This window comes from Chionomys nivalis, chromosome 11 (assembly GCF_950005125.1).
Source record: "Chionomys nivalis chromosome 11, mChiNiv1.1, whole genome shotgun sequence".
NCBI lineage: Eukaryota > Metazoa > Chordata > Mammalia > Rodentia > Cricetidae > Chionomys > Chionomys nivalis.
Window position 1 is genome coordinate 51758227 of NC_080096.1, and position 19991 is coordinate 51778217.

The 19991-nt window shown below is 34.8% G+C and overlaps 2 protein-coding genes across 3 annotated transcripts in view; one reads left to right on the plus strand and one right to left on the minus strand.

Annotated features, from left to right (window-relative positions):
• Positions 1–19991, minus strand: part of Ift74 (intraflagellar transport 74) — a 75884-nt gene that overhangs the window by 39501 nt on the left and 16392 nt on the right. For both annotated transcript variants that reach the window (XM_057784438.1, XM_057784437.1), the window contains 3 exons: positions 19561–19622; positions 2286–2424; positions 1379–1441 (listed from right to left, as the gene is read on the minus strand). In XM_057784438.1, the coding sequence (XP_057640421.1) occupies positions 1379–1441; positions 2286–2424; positions 19561–19622 (264 nt within the window). The remainder of the gene's footprint in view (positions 1–1378; positions 1442–2285; positions 2425–19560; positions 19623–19991) is intronic.
• Positions 10188–15526, plus strand: Lrrc19 (leucine rich repeat containing 19). The gene is made up of 4 exons (XM_057784439.1): positions 10188–10265; positions 12429–12942; positions 14348–14536; positions 15198–15526. Exons 1-4 carry the CDS (start codon positions 10188–10190, stop codon positions 15524–15526), a joined length of 1110 nt encoding a protein of 369 aa, XP_057640422.1.

The window sequence follows — 19991 nt, forward strand, 5'->3', positions numbered from 1 at the left end:
ATGCCAACTGACAGCGCAGGTACAACCGCAGGGAATGCACTGCCTTAAGGAATACTGTCAGAGACTGGTGACCAGGAAGAAACTTGGACGTTGCAGAGTCTCAGAGGGAACAGACTCTGCTGGCATACAACTCTAACCTCCACAACCACAAGAAAATAAATGTTTATGGCTTTATTAACCCAGTCTGAGACCGCTTGTCACAGGAACACCAAGAAACGAATGCAGGTACAACAGCTGCTGTGTGATTACTACAGTTCCGCTTTCACACACACCCCACTAAAATAAAACAGATGTTATCAAATTCTTTTAGATAAAAAGAACTAGAGTGACTGCAGCAATAATGGTGAATATATTGACATTTGAACCTATTGTTTATTGAGCAATTGATCTGTGAAACTATATACTCTGCTTTTGGCCTCTGCAGGTACCAGGCATGCACATAGATTCATGCAGATAAAACACTCCTACACATAAAATAAATATTTTCTTAAAAATGTACATTTTCAATGGAGATTATTAATAACCCCTGAAAACAACTAATCTATTCATTTGCAAGGCTGTTTTAATCATAAATATTATACAATGCTCTAATTTAAAATAACGAAGAATAGCTCTAAAGTTAGGCAAACAGAGTCAAGAAGATAGTATTAATGTGGGGCGGGGGGGACCAGGGTCCCCTACAGGTGCCATATCACAACTCCAAACATGAAACCCATTTGAAGTTTTCCACAATTAAAAAAATAGTTAGGATTACAGGATAGCTGTGAAGATTAAATAAACATATTGGTGATATGCACAAAGAGCTCACAAAATTGGGTAAGGAAGAAGTAAATGTCAAAGTAGTTCTGCCTGAAAGGGGTAAGAAACAAAGATTTTTATGCCATATATTTTTTTCAGTTTTAAAACCATATACATGCCTTTATTTTGTGAACTAAAACTTTTTTTTTTTAAAAAAAAAAGCAGAAACAAGGAGATAAGTGAGATAGGAATGTATGACATGAAATCCACAAAGAATCAATAAAAATTAAAAAAAGAAAGAAAAAGGAAAATCCAGTGTTATACCCTCAAATGATTTACCTCCCTCCTCTTTACAGGGCTTTAGTCTCTTACAGTGTATCTAAACTACTGTTACATTTTTTTTTTTTGCATAGTACTGTAGGGCAGTGATTTGCTTTGTATACAGTAGTTACTAAAAAATAATAATAATAACAAAAATAATGTATTTCTTGCCCATCTGAGACTTCTGTGGTCCAGAATGGGAAGAAAATACACTGAACTTTTGTTAGTAAACTGCTGCGTGCATGAGTGTGGTCAATGTTGCCCTGAATTATCTCTCAGAGCTCGGTGACAGGAAAGTGCTCCCATGACTCATACTCACAGTTTCTAGGCTCTCCTTCTTTATGTTCAGTGAATCTAGTTGTTGCTGCAGTGTATCTAATTCCTAAGGGGAAAAGACAAATGCAAAGTAATAATTTTTCTTCATTTTTTAATAACTCACCTACAAATATAATAAATTTTGTAAATATATTCAATTTCTATCTTTTCATATTGCCTACAGCTTACCAAGGTTTTATCCTATTTGGAATAGTTCTTTTCATTAGTTCTACAATCCTTCCCTCACACTACCAACAACTTCCTATGTCCATCACAGCTACCCTATCAGTGTTCTGATCACAGTCATCATCATACAGTGAACAACTTCCTAAGTCCATCACAGCTATCCTATCCGTGTTCTGATCACAGTCATCATCATACAGTAAACAACTTCCTAAGTCCATCACAGCTACCCTATCAGTGTTCTGATCACAGTCATCATCATACAGTAAACAACTTCCTAAGTCCATCACAGCTATCCTATCCGTGTTCTGATCACAGTCATCATCATACAGTAAACAACTTCCTATGTCCATCACAGCTATCCTATCCGTGTTCTGATCACAGTCATCATCATACAGTAAACAACTTCCTATGTCCATCACAGCTACCCTATCAGTGTTCTGATCACAGTCATCATCATACAGTAAACAACTTCCTATGTCCATCACAGCTATCCTATCCGTGTTCTGATCACAGTCATCATCAGAAACCTTCAAACTCATGATGCCATCACTTAAAATCAAGATTTCAAATTCTAATCTTTAGCCACATTTTCACTCCTTTTGCCTACATGTTTTTATGCTCAAGACTTACATATACATGAAATGGAGCAAAGGGAGAAAGATGGAGAGAGGGAAGGAAGGTAAGATGGAAGGAAAGACCATTGACACCGTCCAGGGTAATATTACCTGCAGCAGTTTCTCATTTGTGGTTTTCATTTCTATGTACTTGACTTGTTTTTCTGGAGACATATTTTTGATAATGCCATCTGCTGCTTGCTTTTCTTGCTCAACTTCTTCTTCTACACTTCTGATTTGTTTTTCCTTCCTGAAATCAAGAGCATGCAATGTTCCTGCTAGTATATCGAGGGGGGAGGGGAATCAAATAATTTTATTTAGAGATACTTAAAAAGAAAATCAACCTCAGTGTGTGAAAGTCCTTATCTTGTAAAAAAAAATGTATATAAAACTTGATCCCCTTAGCACAGACTTTTCTCTTCTGTATCCCCAAATCCAGTTTCTTTATTCTTCACTTAAATGTATGAATAAAAGAAAGATTATCGCACCAATCTCTCAGGCCTATGTACATATGAGGTTCACAATCTTTTGGTGATCATACTCGTCTTACAATGGTGACTTTCAGTCATCAGTCAGTCACAGCCTTCTCTGATCAAGTCAAGCTCTGTATAGAAAGTTACTACGTGAATCATTTAAAGCAAGGCCGCTCTGACTGAACTGGCCAATATGGAGAGCTACACTGCGATATGAATACTTTTTTAGGATTTATTTATCTTAAATGAATGAGTGTTCTGACACATATATGTACATGTTCTCTGTGTATGTCTGGTGCCCGCAGAAGTCAGAAGAGATGTCAGATCACTGGAACTAGAGTTACAGAGAGTTTGAGTCAGTGGATGCTGGGAATCAAAAACCAATCCTCAGTAAGAACATTGATCTGAACCACTAAGCCACTGTGCAGCCCCACAATTTAATCTTTTTAAAAAAAGAAAATCACAGGTTGGGTGAGATGGCTCAGGGAGTCTAAGTGCTTGCTGCGCATGTCTGATAATCTTTCATTCCATGGAACCCAAAGCAGGGCAGATCAAATCCACACTCTCCATGTCAACTGAGCACTCTTATGCACACGGACACACAACAACAACAATAAAGTTCTAATAAAAACTTAAAAAGAAATTATACCATAAGATCAGTAACATATTTTGCCTAAATGTGCTTTTACCTATTGCTTTAAATACAATGGTGTGGTGGTTTGAAAGAAAATGGCCTGTTAAGGGAGGTATGGTCTTGTTGGGAAGTGTGCCACTGTGGGGACAGGCTTTGAAGTCTCTTTTCCTCAAGCTTCCCTCAGTGTGACAGTCAGTTAACTTCCTGTTGCCTGCAAGATGTAGGACTCTCAGCTCCATGCATGTTGCCATGTTCTCCATCATGATGATAATGAACTGAACCTCTGAAACTGTAAGTAAGCCACCCCAATTAAATGTTTTCTTTATAAGAGTTGCCATGGTCATGGTGTCTCTTCACAACAATAAAAATCCTAACTAAGACATATGGGTATTTAACAAGCATATTTGGCACCATAATACATTAATTTTCTGAAAAATATAACCATTGTTTAATAAGCCACCCTAATAATGCAATAATATAATCACAAGAAATACTAGTGTACTCTGTATCTTATTTTCTACACAGTCAATTACTAATAGGTTACAGAAAGTTTCTTTTTAAAAAATAGTATTTTTATTAATTCTTTGAGGATCACATAAAGTATTTTGATCCCTACACTATTCTTCCCGTATCTGCCCTCTCTACTCTCACATAGCTCCTTCTCCCCAACTTCTGAGTTCTCTCTCCTGCCCCCAGCCCAGTGCAGTTTGTATTGTGCAATTCTCTTGGGAGTGGAGCCTATCCTTCGAGAGTATGGTTGACCTACCAGGAATCATTTCGTTAAATAAAGCTGACAGAATTTATTTGTTAGGTATGGTGGCAATTGCCTTTAATCCCCAGTTTAAGCAGCAGAGGCAGGCAGATCTCAGTGAGTTCGGGACCAGCCTGGTCTACAAAGGGAATTCTGGGCCAGACAGGAATGCACAGTAAGAACCTGTCACAAAAGGAAGAAAAGTCGAAAGAGTAAGTTTGATCAACATAAATTTTTAGTGCCCAGATCATGAATTTCTCACTGGTTTTCAAAAATTTGATTAACCTATCATTATTTATGGCCTTCACTCATAGATAATAATTTGTACTGTCTTTAATCAATTAATAGCTAACTCCATTAGATCCAGATACCTTCTGTACACTCATGTCCTACAACTAGCAAAAGGATCCAAACTTAGAACATTTCCTACAAACGTCTCGGAATAACCAAATAAAATATGAAGGTAATGTAACAGACAATGGGAATTCCAATTTACTTTTGCCTCACTGTTGAACAGGTATTTCCTTAAAATGTAACAATGGGATTTCTACTGCCAAAATTTAGGTGAGTACACATGAGTTCACAGAAATCTGAAGCAGAAAATGTCATTTATTTCAACCTTTTTTTTTTTAAATTTATCAAGACATCAACCAAGGAGCTATCTTTTTGGGAAAACTCATTCTACATTTCATTACTCAACAAACACTGTTTCCTCCGCTGTCCATGTAGTGAGATGAAAGCTAACATTGTATAGTAATTGCATCACAAGGAAGGCGCATATTATTTTCTGAGGGCATATAATGGCTGTCAGGTTTCTAGACAGCTTGAGCACTTTGCCCTTGCTATAACCTGGCAGTAAAGTGACAATAAAAGCAAGGTGCCATAAAAATAAGCAAACAACAATGTTGAAAGGCGGTAGAACATAAAACTTGATGGTATGCTGGAATCTAACAAGATACAAATAGCTTTGCCCACACTGCTTTAGAAACGTGGTTCAAAATACTCTCAATATTATACTCTTTAAGTCAGGAAACAAAACTGTTAATATTTTGATAAAATTTTGAAACAAAATACAAAAACTAAGCAAACTGCTATTTGTTACACTAAAAAAGTCAAGGATGTCTTTAAGAAATTCTAGTCAATCTTTTGCTAAGGAATACCAGCTTCTTAGTCACCTGTTCACTGGGTACAAAGGTTAAGACAAAGTGAAACGGGATCATGTGACACAGGCTTTTCTGATGGGGTAGAAGAACCAGAATAGATGTCTTGAGCACACCCGTCTCAGATACAAAAAAGACAAAGGAAAGGTAAGATCTTATATACTTAAGGTCTGGTTGTTGTTGCTGAGCTAAAGAAATTCAGTTGGTTAAATCTGCAGAGCAATTCTTGCCGTTAGTGACTAACATGATCATATTTTCACACAGTCTACTGCAGAAATAGTATAAAGCTAGGAAGTGGCCAACAGCACTTTACAAATAAAGTTATAGTGTTATACAAAGCTTTCATCTACAATCAAATTTTTAAGAAGTTTTTTATTTTAAATGTTAATCAGCAAAATCTAAAGTAATTTTAACCTTAAAACAAATTTACAAAATTAAAAAAAATTACTAGCTGAAACTTCTGAAGGTGGATGACTATTATTAAACAGCTTTCAAAAATAATTTCCAATGTAAGTTATTTATTATTTAACTTTTAAAATTCAAAAATCACACAGTAGTTAAGAAAAGAAACAAAGTTAACTGTTAATTGTTAATCTCTCACTTTAAATGTACTGTATCGTGATATAAATATCTGAAATACTGAAGGACAAAATTCCTTCTGGACTTTATTTAACAAAATCAAAACATGTACAGCATACTTTATCTCACTGCCCATAATAAGCCAAAATTCCTAGACTCGTACTGGAAACTTCCTATAAGAAGAACATGAATTCTGTAACAGCATCATCACTTTGTGTTTAGATTTGGTTTTCCTGTGTAAAGGTTCTTAAATACATACACCAGCTAGTGGAAACTGGTGCTCTATTTCTTCCTGATGTTATTACTTCTTTCAAAAGACAGAATTCAAAATAACCTTCAAATTGAGAAAAAAACTAAAGAAATGGCCTTACTTAACTGCCCCCCCCCCTTTCTGTCTTCTTTTTAAATCAACATTGAAAGACATGTTTTTGTCTAGGGATTTGTGTGACATCACAATCTTAACATTCATTCTCTGTTGATCTCCCCTAGCTAAAAACACACGCATGTGTGGAGAAGCCTGTAGACAGCGTGGGCTACAACTTTAAACATAGTAACACTGCAGATAGGTTGAAAGGAGAACCTGTACTATATGCTGCTTTTAATTCCAAAATTCATTAAGAAAGACATTTCTAATTTTTGTAATTTTCTCAAAATTCATTAAGAAAGACATTTCTAATCTTTGTAATTTTCTTTTAGTACACTATAGAAAACAATTACCAAATGATAAATATAACATGACCCCCTCGCTCCTTCTCCCAAATGGCTCACAGCCCTACCTTGACTCCACTTTATTCTTCATCCATATTTTGTTTATTGAGACAGGGTCTTTCTATTTACTCTTGGCTCATATGGAACACATATGAGGACCAGGGTGACCTCAAACTCATACAGGTTCGCCTGCCTCTGCAGAGCTGGGATTAAAAGCATGGGCCCTCATTTGCTTCTGTTCAACAACAACTCTTCACTGATTAGTTAATCTTTTGTAGCCTACTTCCTTCCTTTAACTATCCTTATCCCATATGGCTGAAAAACTAGCACTTCTGTATTACTGAGCCCTCCTCACTCATGTGTGCATACCACTGAGGACATCAGTACTAAGTTTACCGAAGAGGCTGCCCAAGTGTTCCTAGAGATCATTAAGTACAGGTAAGCTAGCTTTCATAAATAACCTAGGCATCCCCTTTTTATATCCAATGATGTGGAGTACATTGTAGCTTAATTCAAATTCTGGCTCTAAAAGAGTGATAAAAATGTATTTCATATAAAACTTATATTGCATAAAATCTAGGAGGCAAGTAACTTTTTCTAGCAAACATGAAAAGACAAAAAGAAGAGAAATAAAGCTAAACATATCAACAAATTGAAAGCAATGACCGAGTGGACAAGAAAATACCAGCATTGAAAAATAATAAATTCTTATCACCGAAGAGCAAACAGGCTTCAGTAACTCGAATAGAATCTTACTCTACTTGGCTTTTTCCTTCTTGCTTGGATGTAATAATCTTCTCCTTAAAAATCTTAAATAAGTATAACAACTGCTTAGAAAGATTAAATTTTAGAAGACCTCTAAAAATGACAGGAAATAATTATATCCTTTCAAACACGTGACGACTTTGAAAAAACAGGTAGACAGAGAATATGAAACATCATCATGAATAAATGATGAAATAGAAAATAAATACTAAGAATATTACTTTTCAATAAAGGGCAATTTCTACTTTGAGCAGCATGTGGAATACACCTATTAACTTTGGCTTCTATTCAAAAACCTGACCACAATAAAAGTTAAAGGTGAAGGGGAGTATAAACTCACAAGAACAGAGAATGGACGAGGAAGTAACAATAATAAGATTTACAAGTATGAAAGTTAAGTGGTAACTGAAAAAGCAAGTTTTTCCCATGTAAACAATGGAAAAAAACAGAAAAACCACTTGATTTCTATTACAGGAACTTAAATTGTTCAGAAATTACCATTATCAGCTATTCTGGAAACAGAGGAGGAGGCACAAAGTCCTCCATATCTTTGCTCGGACACGTGATGTTCCTTCTTTATGGAAGCTAAGAACTTGCTTTTTCTGTGGAGAAATTTGGATACTAGGCCCAAGCGAAAAGAGAAACAATGCTTAGATGAAGCTTTATCTGATACACCAAATATTAATATTAAATCTCCTTTTACCACTCTGTTCTTGAAATGATTGCTACAAACCACATTCACTCTACAGGAATGTCTAAAGCCAATAATGCAAACACACTGTTTTCTGTCCGGCACTTAGTTTCACACTTTACCCCCAAGCAAAATAATAACATTCATGAAGAAAGCTTCCATAGCTGGAAAAAAATAAAACTGGGGACACAAAAGCTATTCATTAAAAAAAAAAGAATAAGAAGAAAGAAAAAAGAAACAAGCACAAAGACCTTTAATTCCAGCACTTGGGAAGTAGAGCCAAGCAGATCTTTGTGAGTTCGAGGCCAGCCTGGTCTACAGAGTTAGTTCCAGGACAGCCAGTATGACACATAAAAAAACCTGTCTCAAGGGGGCTGGAGAGAGCACTGGCTGCTCTTCCAGAGGTCATGAGTTCAATTCCCAGCAACCACATGGTGGCTCACAACCATCTGTAATGAGATCTGGCGCCCTCTTCCGGCATGTGGGCATACATGAAGGCAGAATGTTGTATACATAAAAAAAAAAAGCCTGTCTCAACAAACAAACAAATAAAAGCACAAGGATGAAAAAATGAAGGAAGGGAGGAAGGAAAAAAGAAGAAAATATATCAATGCAGCAGGATCTACTGAAAAAAAATAAAAGAATGAAAAAGGTCTACAATCTAAAGGATATATGGAAAAAAAAACTTGGAAGATAAAGTTGAGATTATCTCCAAAAAGTAGACCAAATTATAATATACACAAGAAAATAAGGATCTGAAAAATGAAGGTTATTCCAGATGGTACAATACTCAATTTAGGCAGTTCTACAATTAGTATTATCAATCAATAAAATAATTTAGAAATGAATTTTCGGAGAACTGAGTGGTATAACTTCCAGATTGGAAGGCAACCAGGTATCCATCTGACTGATGAAATCAAACTCTAAAAGGCACAGGATCATGAATCTGAAAATACTGACTTAATGCTTTGAGGACTAGGGAGAGGCAAGGTAGACAAGATGACAAAGACTGAGAAAAACCTAAGTACGGAAACATAAAAACAGTAGAACAATGGCCATCAGTATTTTGAGGGAAAATTATTTCCTACCTAGAATTCAATTTCTAGCCAAAATCACTCAAGGATAAAAACAGCAAAAACGTCCTTCCTGTGGTCCTTGGAAGTTATGATGCACCACCAAAAAACGAAACAATAAAACAAGACAAAGCTTTTTTTTTTTTTTTTTTTTTTGGTTTTTTGAGACAGGGTTTCTCTGTAGCTTTGGTGCCTGTCCCGGAACTAGCTCTTGTAGACCAGGCTGGCCTCGAACTCCCAGAGAGCCGCCTGCCTCTGCTGGGATTAAAGGTGTGCGCCACCACCGCCCGGCCAAGACAAAGAATTCTTAAAGGCGGGAATCTGTAATAAAGACTATGGAGAATCTGTACATGAAAGTCAGACATGAACAGTGGAAGCGTCATCCACTGGTCAGCATGTCTAGACTATGCGCAGCAACAGGCTCCAGGACAGGCTTTTCATGTAGTTGACAAGGAAATATTTAGTACACACTACTTACTGAGACATTTGTTATAGGACAGCATGAGAATAAATTCATGACAAAAAAAAAACATGAAAAAAATAAACACATTTTAAAAAGCTCAGTTTAGCAAAACAAAAAAGTCTAAAACGGAAAGAGTAATCATGCTACATGGTTCAGTAATCAATAATTTACCTGTGATCATGACATTGTAAACCCTGAAAATTCACTAAGTATTTGTTAGAAATGAACAGCCAATGTACTGGAGGTTACAGTAGTGAATACTTGAAACAGTAATTTTTATCTTCCACCACTATAAATCAATCTACAATATCAATACAACACCCCAAATTGAATTATCAAAAAGCATCAATTTAAATATATACTTGGGTTTGCACATAATTGCAAATATATATTCCTCTGGGCTTTCTTATCTACATATATACTGAAAATTTTTAACACAAGTATTTAAATTATTTATAAGGGTTTTTTTCTTTTTGTTAGCTCTGAAGCTAATAACACATCCTAGAAAAATACTGAGTCTTGGTGTCCACAGGGACTGTTCAGTTTGTTAAGGTTAGTTAGTATACAGGATAATGAGAGGCAATGTGATTGCTTCATATTTTCTCTATTTTAAAAGAAAAATATATGTAAAGGGGAAAAAGGAAATCAGTATGTCCTCAACCTCTAAAGTTCATCTTTTAAAATGAAATTATTCTCTTTTCTCTTAGGCCTTCAGTATGAAAATCACACACTTCATGACCGTGTTTTGGCCACTCTCTATGCTACTATTTGACAAAAGCCAGGCCTCTAAAACAGTAAGTTTTTACAAACAATAGTTAAAAGGTAGTAAAATATATAAAAGCAAAAGACCAACAAAAGAGAAATAAAGACAAGTGATGAACTTTTAAAAACTAACTCTTGAGAACCACTGAAATGTCTTCACAGCTAAAGGTGTTTGCCAAAGCATAGCAATCTGAGTTCCAGCTCCAAAACACACTATAAAAAGTAGAGCTGACTCCTGAAAACTGCCCTCTGCTTCCACATGTGCTATGACATGCATGTGTATGGACATGAGGACACACATAACCATACACATATACAAACATAAATAATAAAATAAAAATTAAATTTTACTTATCCATATAAACTAAAATTCTGTAACCTCTGAGCAAAAGTATTCTTTGTTTTATAAAATGAATTCTTTTTCAAAGCTAACCAAATGGGAATAAAAAGCTGGTTCAGGAGTTAAGAGCACACTCTGTTCCTGCAGAGGACCCAGGTTCAATTCTCAGAACCCACATGTTGGCTCATATGTATCTGCAACTCCAGTTCCAGGAGATTCAAAGAACTTTTCTGACTTCTCTCAGATAGCAGATACATGATGCACATATTTACATGCAGGAACATACACATAAAAATTTTAAAAAAAAAACTTTAAAACTGAATAGAATCCTGTAAATTTTCACTATAAAATCAGCGATTAGTTTCAAGACAAAAAAAAAAAAACAGTTCAAATCATAGAATGGGGCAAGAGAGTTGACGAAATGGTTTAGTGCAAGCAAGAGGATCTGAATTACATGCAACATTGCCCTCTCCTCCTTCTCCTCATGCACAGGCAAGCACATACTGTACAAATACAAAATAATAATGTAAAGAAATGTAAGGTAGAGCTTAGGGATAGAGCTTAGTGGGAGAGCTTTTGTTTAATACCCTGGGATCAATCCCAGTTCTGCCAAAAAAAATTTTAAGCAACTAAGTCAGTTGTGTTGACATGTACCTGTAATCCAGAGTGTATTAGCATGAGGCAGGATGATCAGGAGTTGGCCAGCTCATGCAATATACTGGAACCCTATTGCAAACAAAACCAACATCAAAACAAACAACCCCCCATGTCAATCAACAAAAATCCAGAAATGCTCACTGATACAACTTACCACCATGCAACTGCATTATTTCAACGGCAGGGCCTAGCAAGAGCTATTTATTCGATATAGTTACTAATATGGAAATCATGTCTTGTATTATAGCTCATCAATAATCATGATTTTATTTTTATATTGTTTTGAGACAAAATGTAAACCAGGCTGTCCTTGAACTTATAGAGAGCCATTTGCCTCTACCTGTGCTTAAAACTGTGTATCACCACATTCAGCATGATTCTGTATTTGATAGAAAACAATTATTTACTTTTAAAATAACAAAATTTTGTGCTGTCATACCAACAGAGATTGTTGGGCATTGATTTATCTAATATTTCTAGGTATGTAATGGTATCTACACAAACTTCCAATTTCCCCATATATATCTATCTTGCATGCTAACATCAAATAAGGTTTTAGTCTGTTTTCATTTTTTTTTTAAAAAAAAGCATCTCACTGTTCAAGCCAAGGTTGGCCTTGAACTTGTCAGTACCCTGCCTCAATCTCCCCAAGTGCAGGGATCACAGGCAGGAGCCAACATTCCTGATTAAGTAAGTCAACAAAACTGCTGTTTCCCTTATAATTCTATAAAAGAAATAGAGAAATACTCTTTCTGTAATGCTTATATAGTAACAGATGGAAGACACCTATGGAACAAAATACTCTCCTTGGGTGGTTGTACCAGAATTCCCTAATCTTTAGTATTTCATCTTCATAAAGACCTATGTTTGTTCTTTCTTTTTCAGATTAAAGTATCATTTTTTTTTCCAGAATTTTTTTTAATATCTCATCTTGGATATGATTTTTGGTTTTGGGGGGTTTTTTTTGTTGTTGTTTTTTCTTTTTGGTATTTTGAGACAGGGTTTCTCTGTAGCTTTGGTACCTGTCCTGGAACTAGCTCTTGTAGACCAGGTTGGCCACAAACTCACAAAGGTACTCTTCCCTCTGCCTCCTGAGTGCTGGAATTAAAGGTGTGCGCCACCACCACCCGGCTAACTTTAATCTCTTCCGTTAGAATTTTTTCTGATTAAAACATTTCTATTTTTTTTTCTTTTCTAGGAAGTCAAATGTAATTTCACCAGAAGGAATTATTCCTTTATTCCAGAGGGTATCAGTAACAGTGTTACCATCCTTGATCTCAGTTATAACCAGATCACTCTGAATGCATCGGACATCAGGGTGCTACAGATGTATTCTTTACTAACTGAGCTCTACTTGATGAAGAACAGCATTACTGCCATACACAATAATAGTTTCAGTAATCTCTCCAACCTAGAAATTTTAAACATCTGTGGAAATTCCATCAGTGTAATTGAACAGGGCTCATTTGTTGGCTTAAATAAAGTAAAACAGTTATATCTTTGCCAAAACAAAATATTACAACTGAATCCCAATACATTTGTACCTCTATTCAACCTGAGAGTTCTAAATCTGCAAGGCAACTTGATAAACCACTTTGATGTGCCACAACGATTCCATCTGGAGCTGCTAACGTTGGATGGGAATCCATGGAACTGCACCTGTGGTCTACTCCAGCTGCAGAACTGGCTGAACAAGTCTAATGTGATATTAGGTAAGCAAGAAGACAATGTGACAGAACTTTGATGGTTTATGTCAGAATTGGAATAGAAAGAAGAAGTACTGCTCATTGGTAGACTCAGGCCTTGAACTTCATCTTTAGCAAAATTAAAAATAAACCAATATCAAACCAAACAAAACAAAAAATTAAAAAAAGCAAAAATACCACCTGGAAGAAACTGCAGAATAGACATGCATTCAGCCTACCTGGCAGAGGGTGACAATTTAAACAATGGTATATGCAAGTAGTATTAAACATGCAGAGTCATTACTTAATGTTATTTTTACATGTCAGATGTGGTAGTGCATACCTTTAATTCCAAAGCTTGGTAGGCAGAGGCAGAAAGAATTCTTTTGAGTTCTAGGTAAGCCAGGATTACACAGTGAGATCCTAGCTTTAAAAAAGATTAATTTTTCTTCAAGTACTTCCTGTCTATTCTTTAGGGTACTGTACCACAAAATACACAAAAAGAGGTCCCTTTGGCTGGCTAGTTATTTGTTTTCTAGCACTGGGGCTTGAACTGAAGGTGTTGTCTGATTTTGTTAACCGCACATCATACTCTGCTTGGGATCCAGATTATAACAATAATCTTAATCATAAAACTTCCTAACATAGCCGGGTGATGGTGGCGCACGCCTTTAATCCCAGCACTCGGGAGGCAGAGGCAGGCGGATCTCTGTGAGTTCGAGACCAGCCTGGTCTACAAGAGTTAGTTCCAGGACAGGCTCCAAAGCCACAGAGAAACCCTGTCTCGAAAAAACAAAACAAAAACAAAACAACAAAAAAAAACTTCCTAACATACAAACTACAAAACTTCAATTAACCTGTATAACAGGAATATGCATCAACACTCATGTTGTCATACAAACTCATCTAGAGTTCTTTTTTTTTTTTTTTTTTTTTTTTGGTTTTTCGAGACAGGGTTTCTCTGTGGTTTTGGAGCCTGTCCTGGAACTAGCTCTGTAGACCAGGCTGGTCTCGAACTCACAGAGATCCGCCTGCCTCTGCCTCCCGAGTGCTGGGATTAAAGGCGTGCGCCACCACCGCCCGGCTAGAGTTCTTATAATAAATTTTTTGTTTCATTTATTTTATATTTTGTGTTTAAGTGTTCTGCCTAAGTGTATGTGCACCATGTGTGTACCTGGTACTTGCAAAGGTCAGAGGAGGGCACTGGATCCCCCCAGAACTAGAGTAAAGGATGGTCATGTACAACCATGTGAAAGTTGGAAATTAAACACTGATTCTCTGCAAGAGTAGCAAGTACTTTAACTACTGAGATGCCTTTCCAGTCTTTCTTATTATCTCTCTACGAAGCCTGACTTGTCAAAACTTCTATATCAACATTATGTTATGAGCCACTTCTATTGAAATAATACATCCTAATTTATTTCTTTACCAGAAAATGAGAACATCACCATGTGTAGCTATCCAGATGACCTAAAGCACTACAGCATTAAGTCAGCACCATTCACTGCTGAATGCCACTCTAAATTTATTTCCACTATAACTGAAGATCTGTATATTGATTTTCCGTCCATTGGGAATTCAACTTCTAATAGCTCTCTAAAAAATTTAACACGGAACTCAGGTAATGTACTGGTTTTGAGCACGACTATTGCTGAATGTGTCAGACTAACCACACAGCTCTCCTTGTCTTTCACTATTTTGAACTTCTATGAACAATGTAAAAGAACAATTCATCTCAATGAAGCTTTACAAAATACTGAAATTTTAACTGAGCTCTGCTATATATCATTCACAGGAAATTGTGTATTAGTTAGCTAACTATTTACTACTCAAGACACCGCACTTCACAAGTATAAGTTAATGGTTCATGTGAGCTAGTAACAATACCTGGTTTTTAGTATGGGCTACTGCATAAACATGAGAGGATATGCAAGTCTATACACAAAATTCATTTATGTATCAAAAATACCACATGCATGTGGTCTGAAGATAATTTTATACAGTATTTTGGGGCATCTGCGTTTTTATAGTGCCCTTGAAGATGTTATGGAATTTCCACCTATGAAATCATGTTAGTGCTCAATGAGTTAGTTTTAGATTTTGGAGCATCTTGGGTTTTTTAAGTAGGATTTCTCAACCTTTAGTCACGTTGAAAACAATGTTCTTTGACCACAGTTTTCTTTAGTGTATTAGTAATTTTAATTCAAAGAAAACTGTAAAGTATGTTCCTTCCTAACACTGTTCGACCTTTGTCAACAAAATCTCTCTCTCTCTTCTTTAAGAACATGAACCTCTTGGAAAAAGCTGGGCTCTCCTTGTTGGTGTTGTCGTCACTGTACTGCTAACGTCACTCCTCATCTTTATTGCTATCAAGTGTCCAATATGGTATAATATTCTGCTTAGTTACAATCATCATCGCCTGGAAGAGCACGAAGCAGAAACCTACGACAATGGCCTTACTAGAAACCCGAGCTCCCTTTCACAAATAACAGATACAAACTCTGAAGACATTACAGTAATATTCGAACAACTGCATTCATTTGTGGAAAATGATGATGGTTTTATTGAAGACAGATATATAGATATCAATGAGGTACAAGAAGAAAAATAATTTATCATGTTGAAAATTTGAAAAAATATTATAGCTTAGACAAAAAGATTTCTATTTGCAAAAAACTATAACAAGCAGACCGTCATATTAATCAGTACCTTATGTAAATATACAATTTTTTTGCTGTATTGCACAAGCAAGTCCAAATGCAGTAACTCATACTCTGATTAGCTAAAAGCTGAATAATTTATCTACACCACCACCACTTACTAGTGCCAGGAGTATTCAGAAAACCACAAACTGGTAAAAACAAAGTCCAAGAATGATTATTTACTAACTAAAATGAACAGATTCTGGTATTAACAAATGCATGTGCTGCAATGTCTGAAATTATACTAAAATTTTAACCAATAAAGGAATATAAAATTTAGATTTATATCATCAAAGTGAGGATCTTTGACTATAGAAATTAGTCTAATGCTCACAAATAAATCTACTGAATGGAGAATATTTTTTAATGCTGCCTGAACCTAAAAAACAGTTTCCTTAAAAACCGGCAGCAATTTAAGGCATAGGCACAATGTTTAGGAATAATCCCTAATAATCGCTACTGATTTTGACAGTGATTGTTAGGAAGGGTTCCACATACAATTGTTATATTCAATATTGCAATGGCTTCTAAACTGGACATCACAACTACTCATGAATTTTCTTTCAAAACAAACATTTCTGTATCTCTTTTGGGAGATTATTTTTCAAGTCATTCTGAGCTAGAGCTGAGGAATACTTAGTTAATCCACACATATCTGTTTGTGCTTCAATAAACAGAGCAATGCTTCCCAAATTGTTTTCTAAAACACTGATTATCTACAATGAAACTGACAAGCATTTACAGAAAAAGAAAAAGGTACCTAGTCAACTTACCAAAAGTATCTGAATTTAAACAAGGTGAACTAAGAGTCTTTCCTTTAGTATTGATATAGATTTTACTAAGCTGAGGTGTTCTCTGATAACTCAGAGTAAAATACTGAGTTTTGAAGAGCATTTACATAGCATGTGGAAGACCCTGGGTTTTCACATATACATATATATGTACACACACACACACACACACACACACGAAGAAACTTTAAAATTTACTTGATAACCAAACCCTTTCTTGGAAATATAGCTAAAAGCTCACAGCACATTAAAAGAACAAAGGACACACTCTGGAAACACTAGCCCTAAATAGGAAGGGTCTATCTAAAGCAAAATGGTTACCAATTCTTGTATAATGGATTAGCTGCAAATATAATTTGAACCACTTACCAGTTTAAAGAGTGCATTCAAAAATTAGCAAAGTCTGCAAAGTCTGTGATTTACCATTCTATATTTGGGAAACTCAATGTATTTATCTGATTATTTTAGAGATAAGGCTATGGCAAAACACTGAACTTTTGAACTTTACTTGTGGATGAAATATGTGACATATTTTCTATGATTTTCGTCATCCACATACATAGAAGAGGACAGTGACTAGAGTTGAAGATGGAGCACAGCTGGAAATGTGCTGACAAAAGTTGGAATTAGACACATGGGCATACAATGCTCCGATTCTGATGTTCCAATTTCTAGTTAATAAAGATATTCAAAAAATGTACATGATAACATCTTACAAAAGACTAGTAATGTAGATCAGTTATATAAACAGTGCCAAGATAGCTCAGCAGTTCAAAGTCCATGCAAAAAAGCCTGACAATCTGAGTTCAATACCCAGACCAACATGAGAATCAAGTTGTCCTCTGAGCTCCACATGTACACTATGATACAAGTGTACCAACACACATATACATACATATATACACACACACAATAATAAATTTAAAAATTTTTAAAGGTTATATAAATAGTACATTCAGTTGGAATGTTCATAGATGGAAAATAAAGTATATCCCTTGAACCAAATGACTTATTTGTGTTAATACATATTTTATTATGTTTATAGTAACACAAAGAATATAAATATATCTAATCTTATGAATTATAAATTGCTTTAAGTATCAATTTTAAAACATAAAGCATCTTTTTCTAAATAATCTAGCATTCTACTTAAATAACATTTCCTGCTTAAAATATCTAGAAATTAATTTTGGGGAAATAGTATAAAATTATAAATAAACACAGATTATACCTGATCTCTTACATTCGACATTTTATTATTGGGTAGTTAGTAAATACCTGACTGAGGAGGAATAAATGAACATAAAATTGTGACTAATATGCTTTTAAAGGACAACTGATTTTGACTGATGCCAAACTAGAAAGATAACTCAATTAAAATCATATATTTACTATGTAAACATTGTTGCAATCATTTGCTGAAGCTATCCCTACAACCAGCTTATACTAGACAGTTTTTCCATAATAAACCAGAGAATCAAACCACACTAAATGATGGCAAAAATGGAAGCTTTTTTCATATGTTGTCAATATGTATGGCCTTCCTTAGTTCCTCTAAATACATAGTCGAGATTAAGCTAGTGACCAAATACTTTTCAAATCTTTTACTTTTTATTTCTAGCATATATACTTTTAAAATATATAACTGTAAAATATAATTTGGGTATTAGCATAGCTTCTGAGATGTGAAATAGGGACACATAGGCTTTAAATTCTTTGAAGCGTTCAGAGCTACAACTTATATGTTTGCATACACTTTTTTCAGTACTTAAAAGAGAATCTTGTAAACAGTAAGTAAATGCCATAAATTTGCTCGATGGTTTCAAAGAAGGAAGGAAAAGGGAGGAAAGGAAGCAAGAAAACATTTTTAAAAAGAGTTTGGTATTCTTTGTATAAGGAAGAGGCTGCCATATTTAAGAAAGTTATGCAGAGAAGTATTAATGATAGGTGGGGAAAGATACTCCTTGGTTTCTAACTAACAGAGGAATTACATTTCTCTTCCAAATATTTCATTATTATATTTAACAGCCTATTCTTCATCATGTTGTTTACTGTAGAAGTAACATGGGAGTGTATTTAGTGTTAATAAATTTCAGAAATTTTGGTTAATAACTAACCTTGCTCTCAAACAAATTAACAGTAGTAAGCTTCTGGAACAGAATGCTATACAGATGTTTATACACTATAGCTCAACTTTTACATTTACCTTACCATATGCTGAAGTATTTGATACTGGTCAAAACTAATTTTAAAAATTATTTTAATTCACATTTATTATCTTTGAAGGGATTACTGTTACATTTTATTATGGAAATCAAAACTAGTTCATATTTAGTCTTTATAAATAAGTTATGTATTAATTCACGTATAATCTATAGGCAGCATACAGAATTATGTATCATGAAAATTATATTATCATAGAGAATATAACTACCATAATGCCAATTAATGTACAAAGCCTACTGACTAATAACTGCTTCCATTAAAGTAGAACTAAAATGTCAAACTAGTTAAAAGTCTCAGATAAACTCTAAGAGTAGACATAAAGACATAATTCATCTTAGAGTTTAAGTTTTTGGAAGCAGAAATCATATTTATAGAATTGGGTAGTTCTTTCTTTTGTATACTATTCAGCTCCTTGATATTAAAATAGATTTTGTATTGAGACGTTATGGTAAAATAAGAAAAAAATGACACGTTTTCTATTATAAATATATGCTTGTAACAGGTCAGTAAGATGCCAGTTGTGGTTCTTCTTGTTTGTTTGTTTTGATTTGCTTTGTTTTATTGAAACAAAGTTTCTCTGTGAAACAGCTCTGGCTGTCCTGGAACTCAATCTGTTGTCCAGGCTGGCCTTGAACTCTTATGAGATTCACCCGCTTCTACCTCCCAAATGCTGGGATTAAAGTTGTGCACTAACATGCTCAGCCCAGGTGTGGATCTTATCTGTAGTCCCAGCACTCAGGAGGCTGAGCCAGAAAGATTCTTGTGAACTTGAGGTAGCCTACACTACAACTAAGATGTTGCTTCATAAGAATCCAACAATTAATTAATTAAGAGCAAATTAAGAGAAAAAGTTAAAATTTTATAAGGAAATAAATGACTCACAAGTTAGACCATCTACCAAAACTAATTTATGAATCTGAACTTACGCTTGTCTTTCAGTAAATATGACATCCATGCTCTGTGTTTCTCGATCATTTTGAGCTTTAAGCTGTGCAAACAGTTAACTTTAAGTTAGTCATTAAAAAAGATAACCATCAAACCAAACTCTCTTTGTAAAGATTACTCTAGCTACAAACTAAATGAGATTATTGTAATAATGCAAAATACAAAAATTACAAGAAAAATGCATCTTTCATCTAACAAAGAACACTATCAGTTAACTTAGTCCTTTATATTGATATTATAAGTTCTCATCAAAATAATTCATTTTTCTTTAGTGATCTGTCCAAAAATTAAAATTAAAATTAATTTATGTAAAAGCCATTTCAAAACCACACTGTATATTCAATAAATACTTGATTAGTCATATGCTGAATTTAGAATCAACATAATTTTGTTCTTAAATCTTTCATGATTT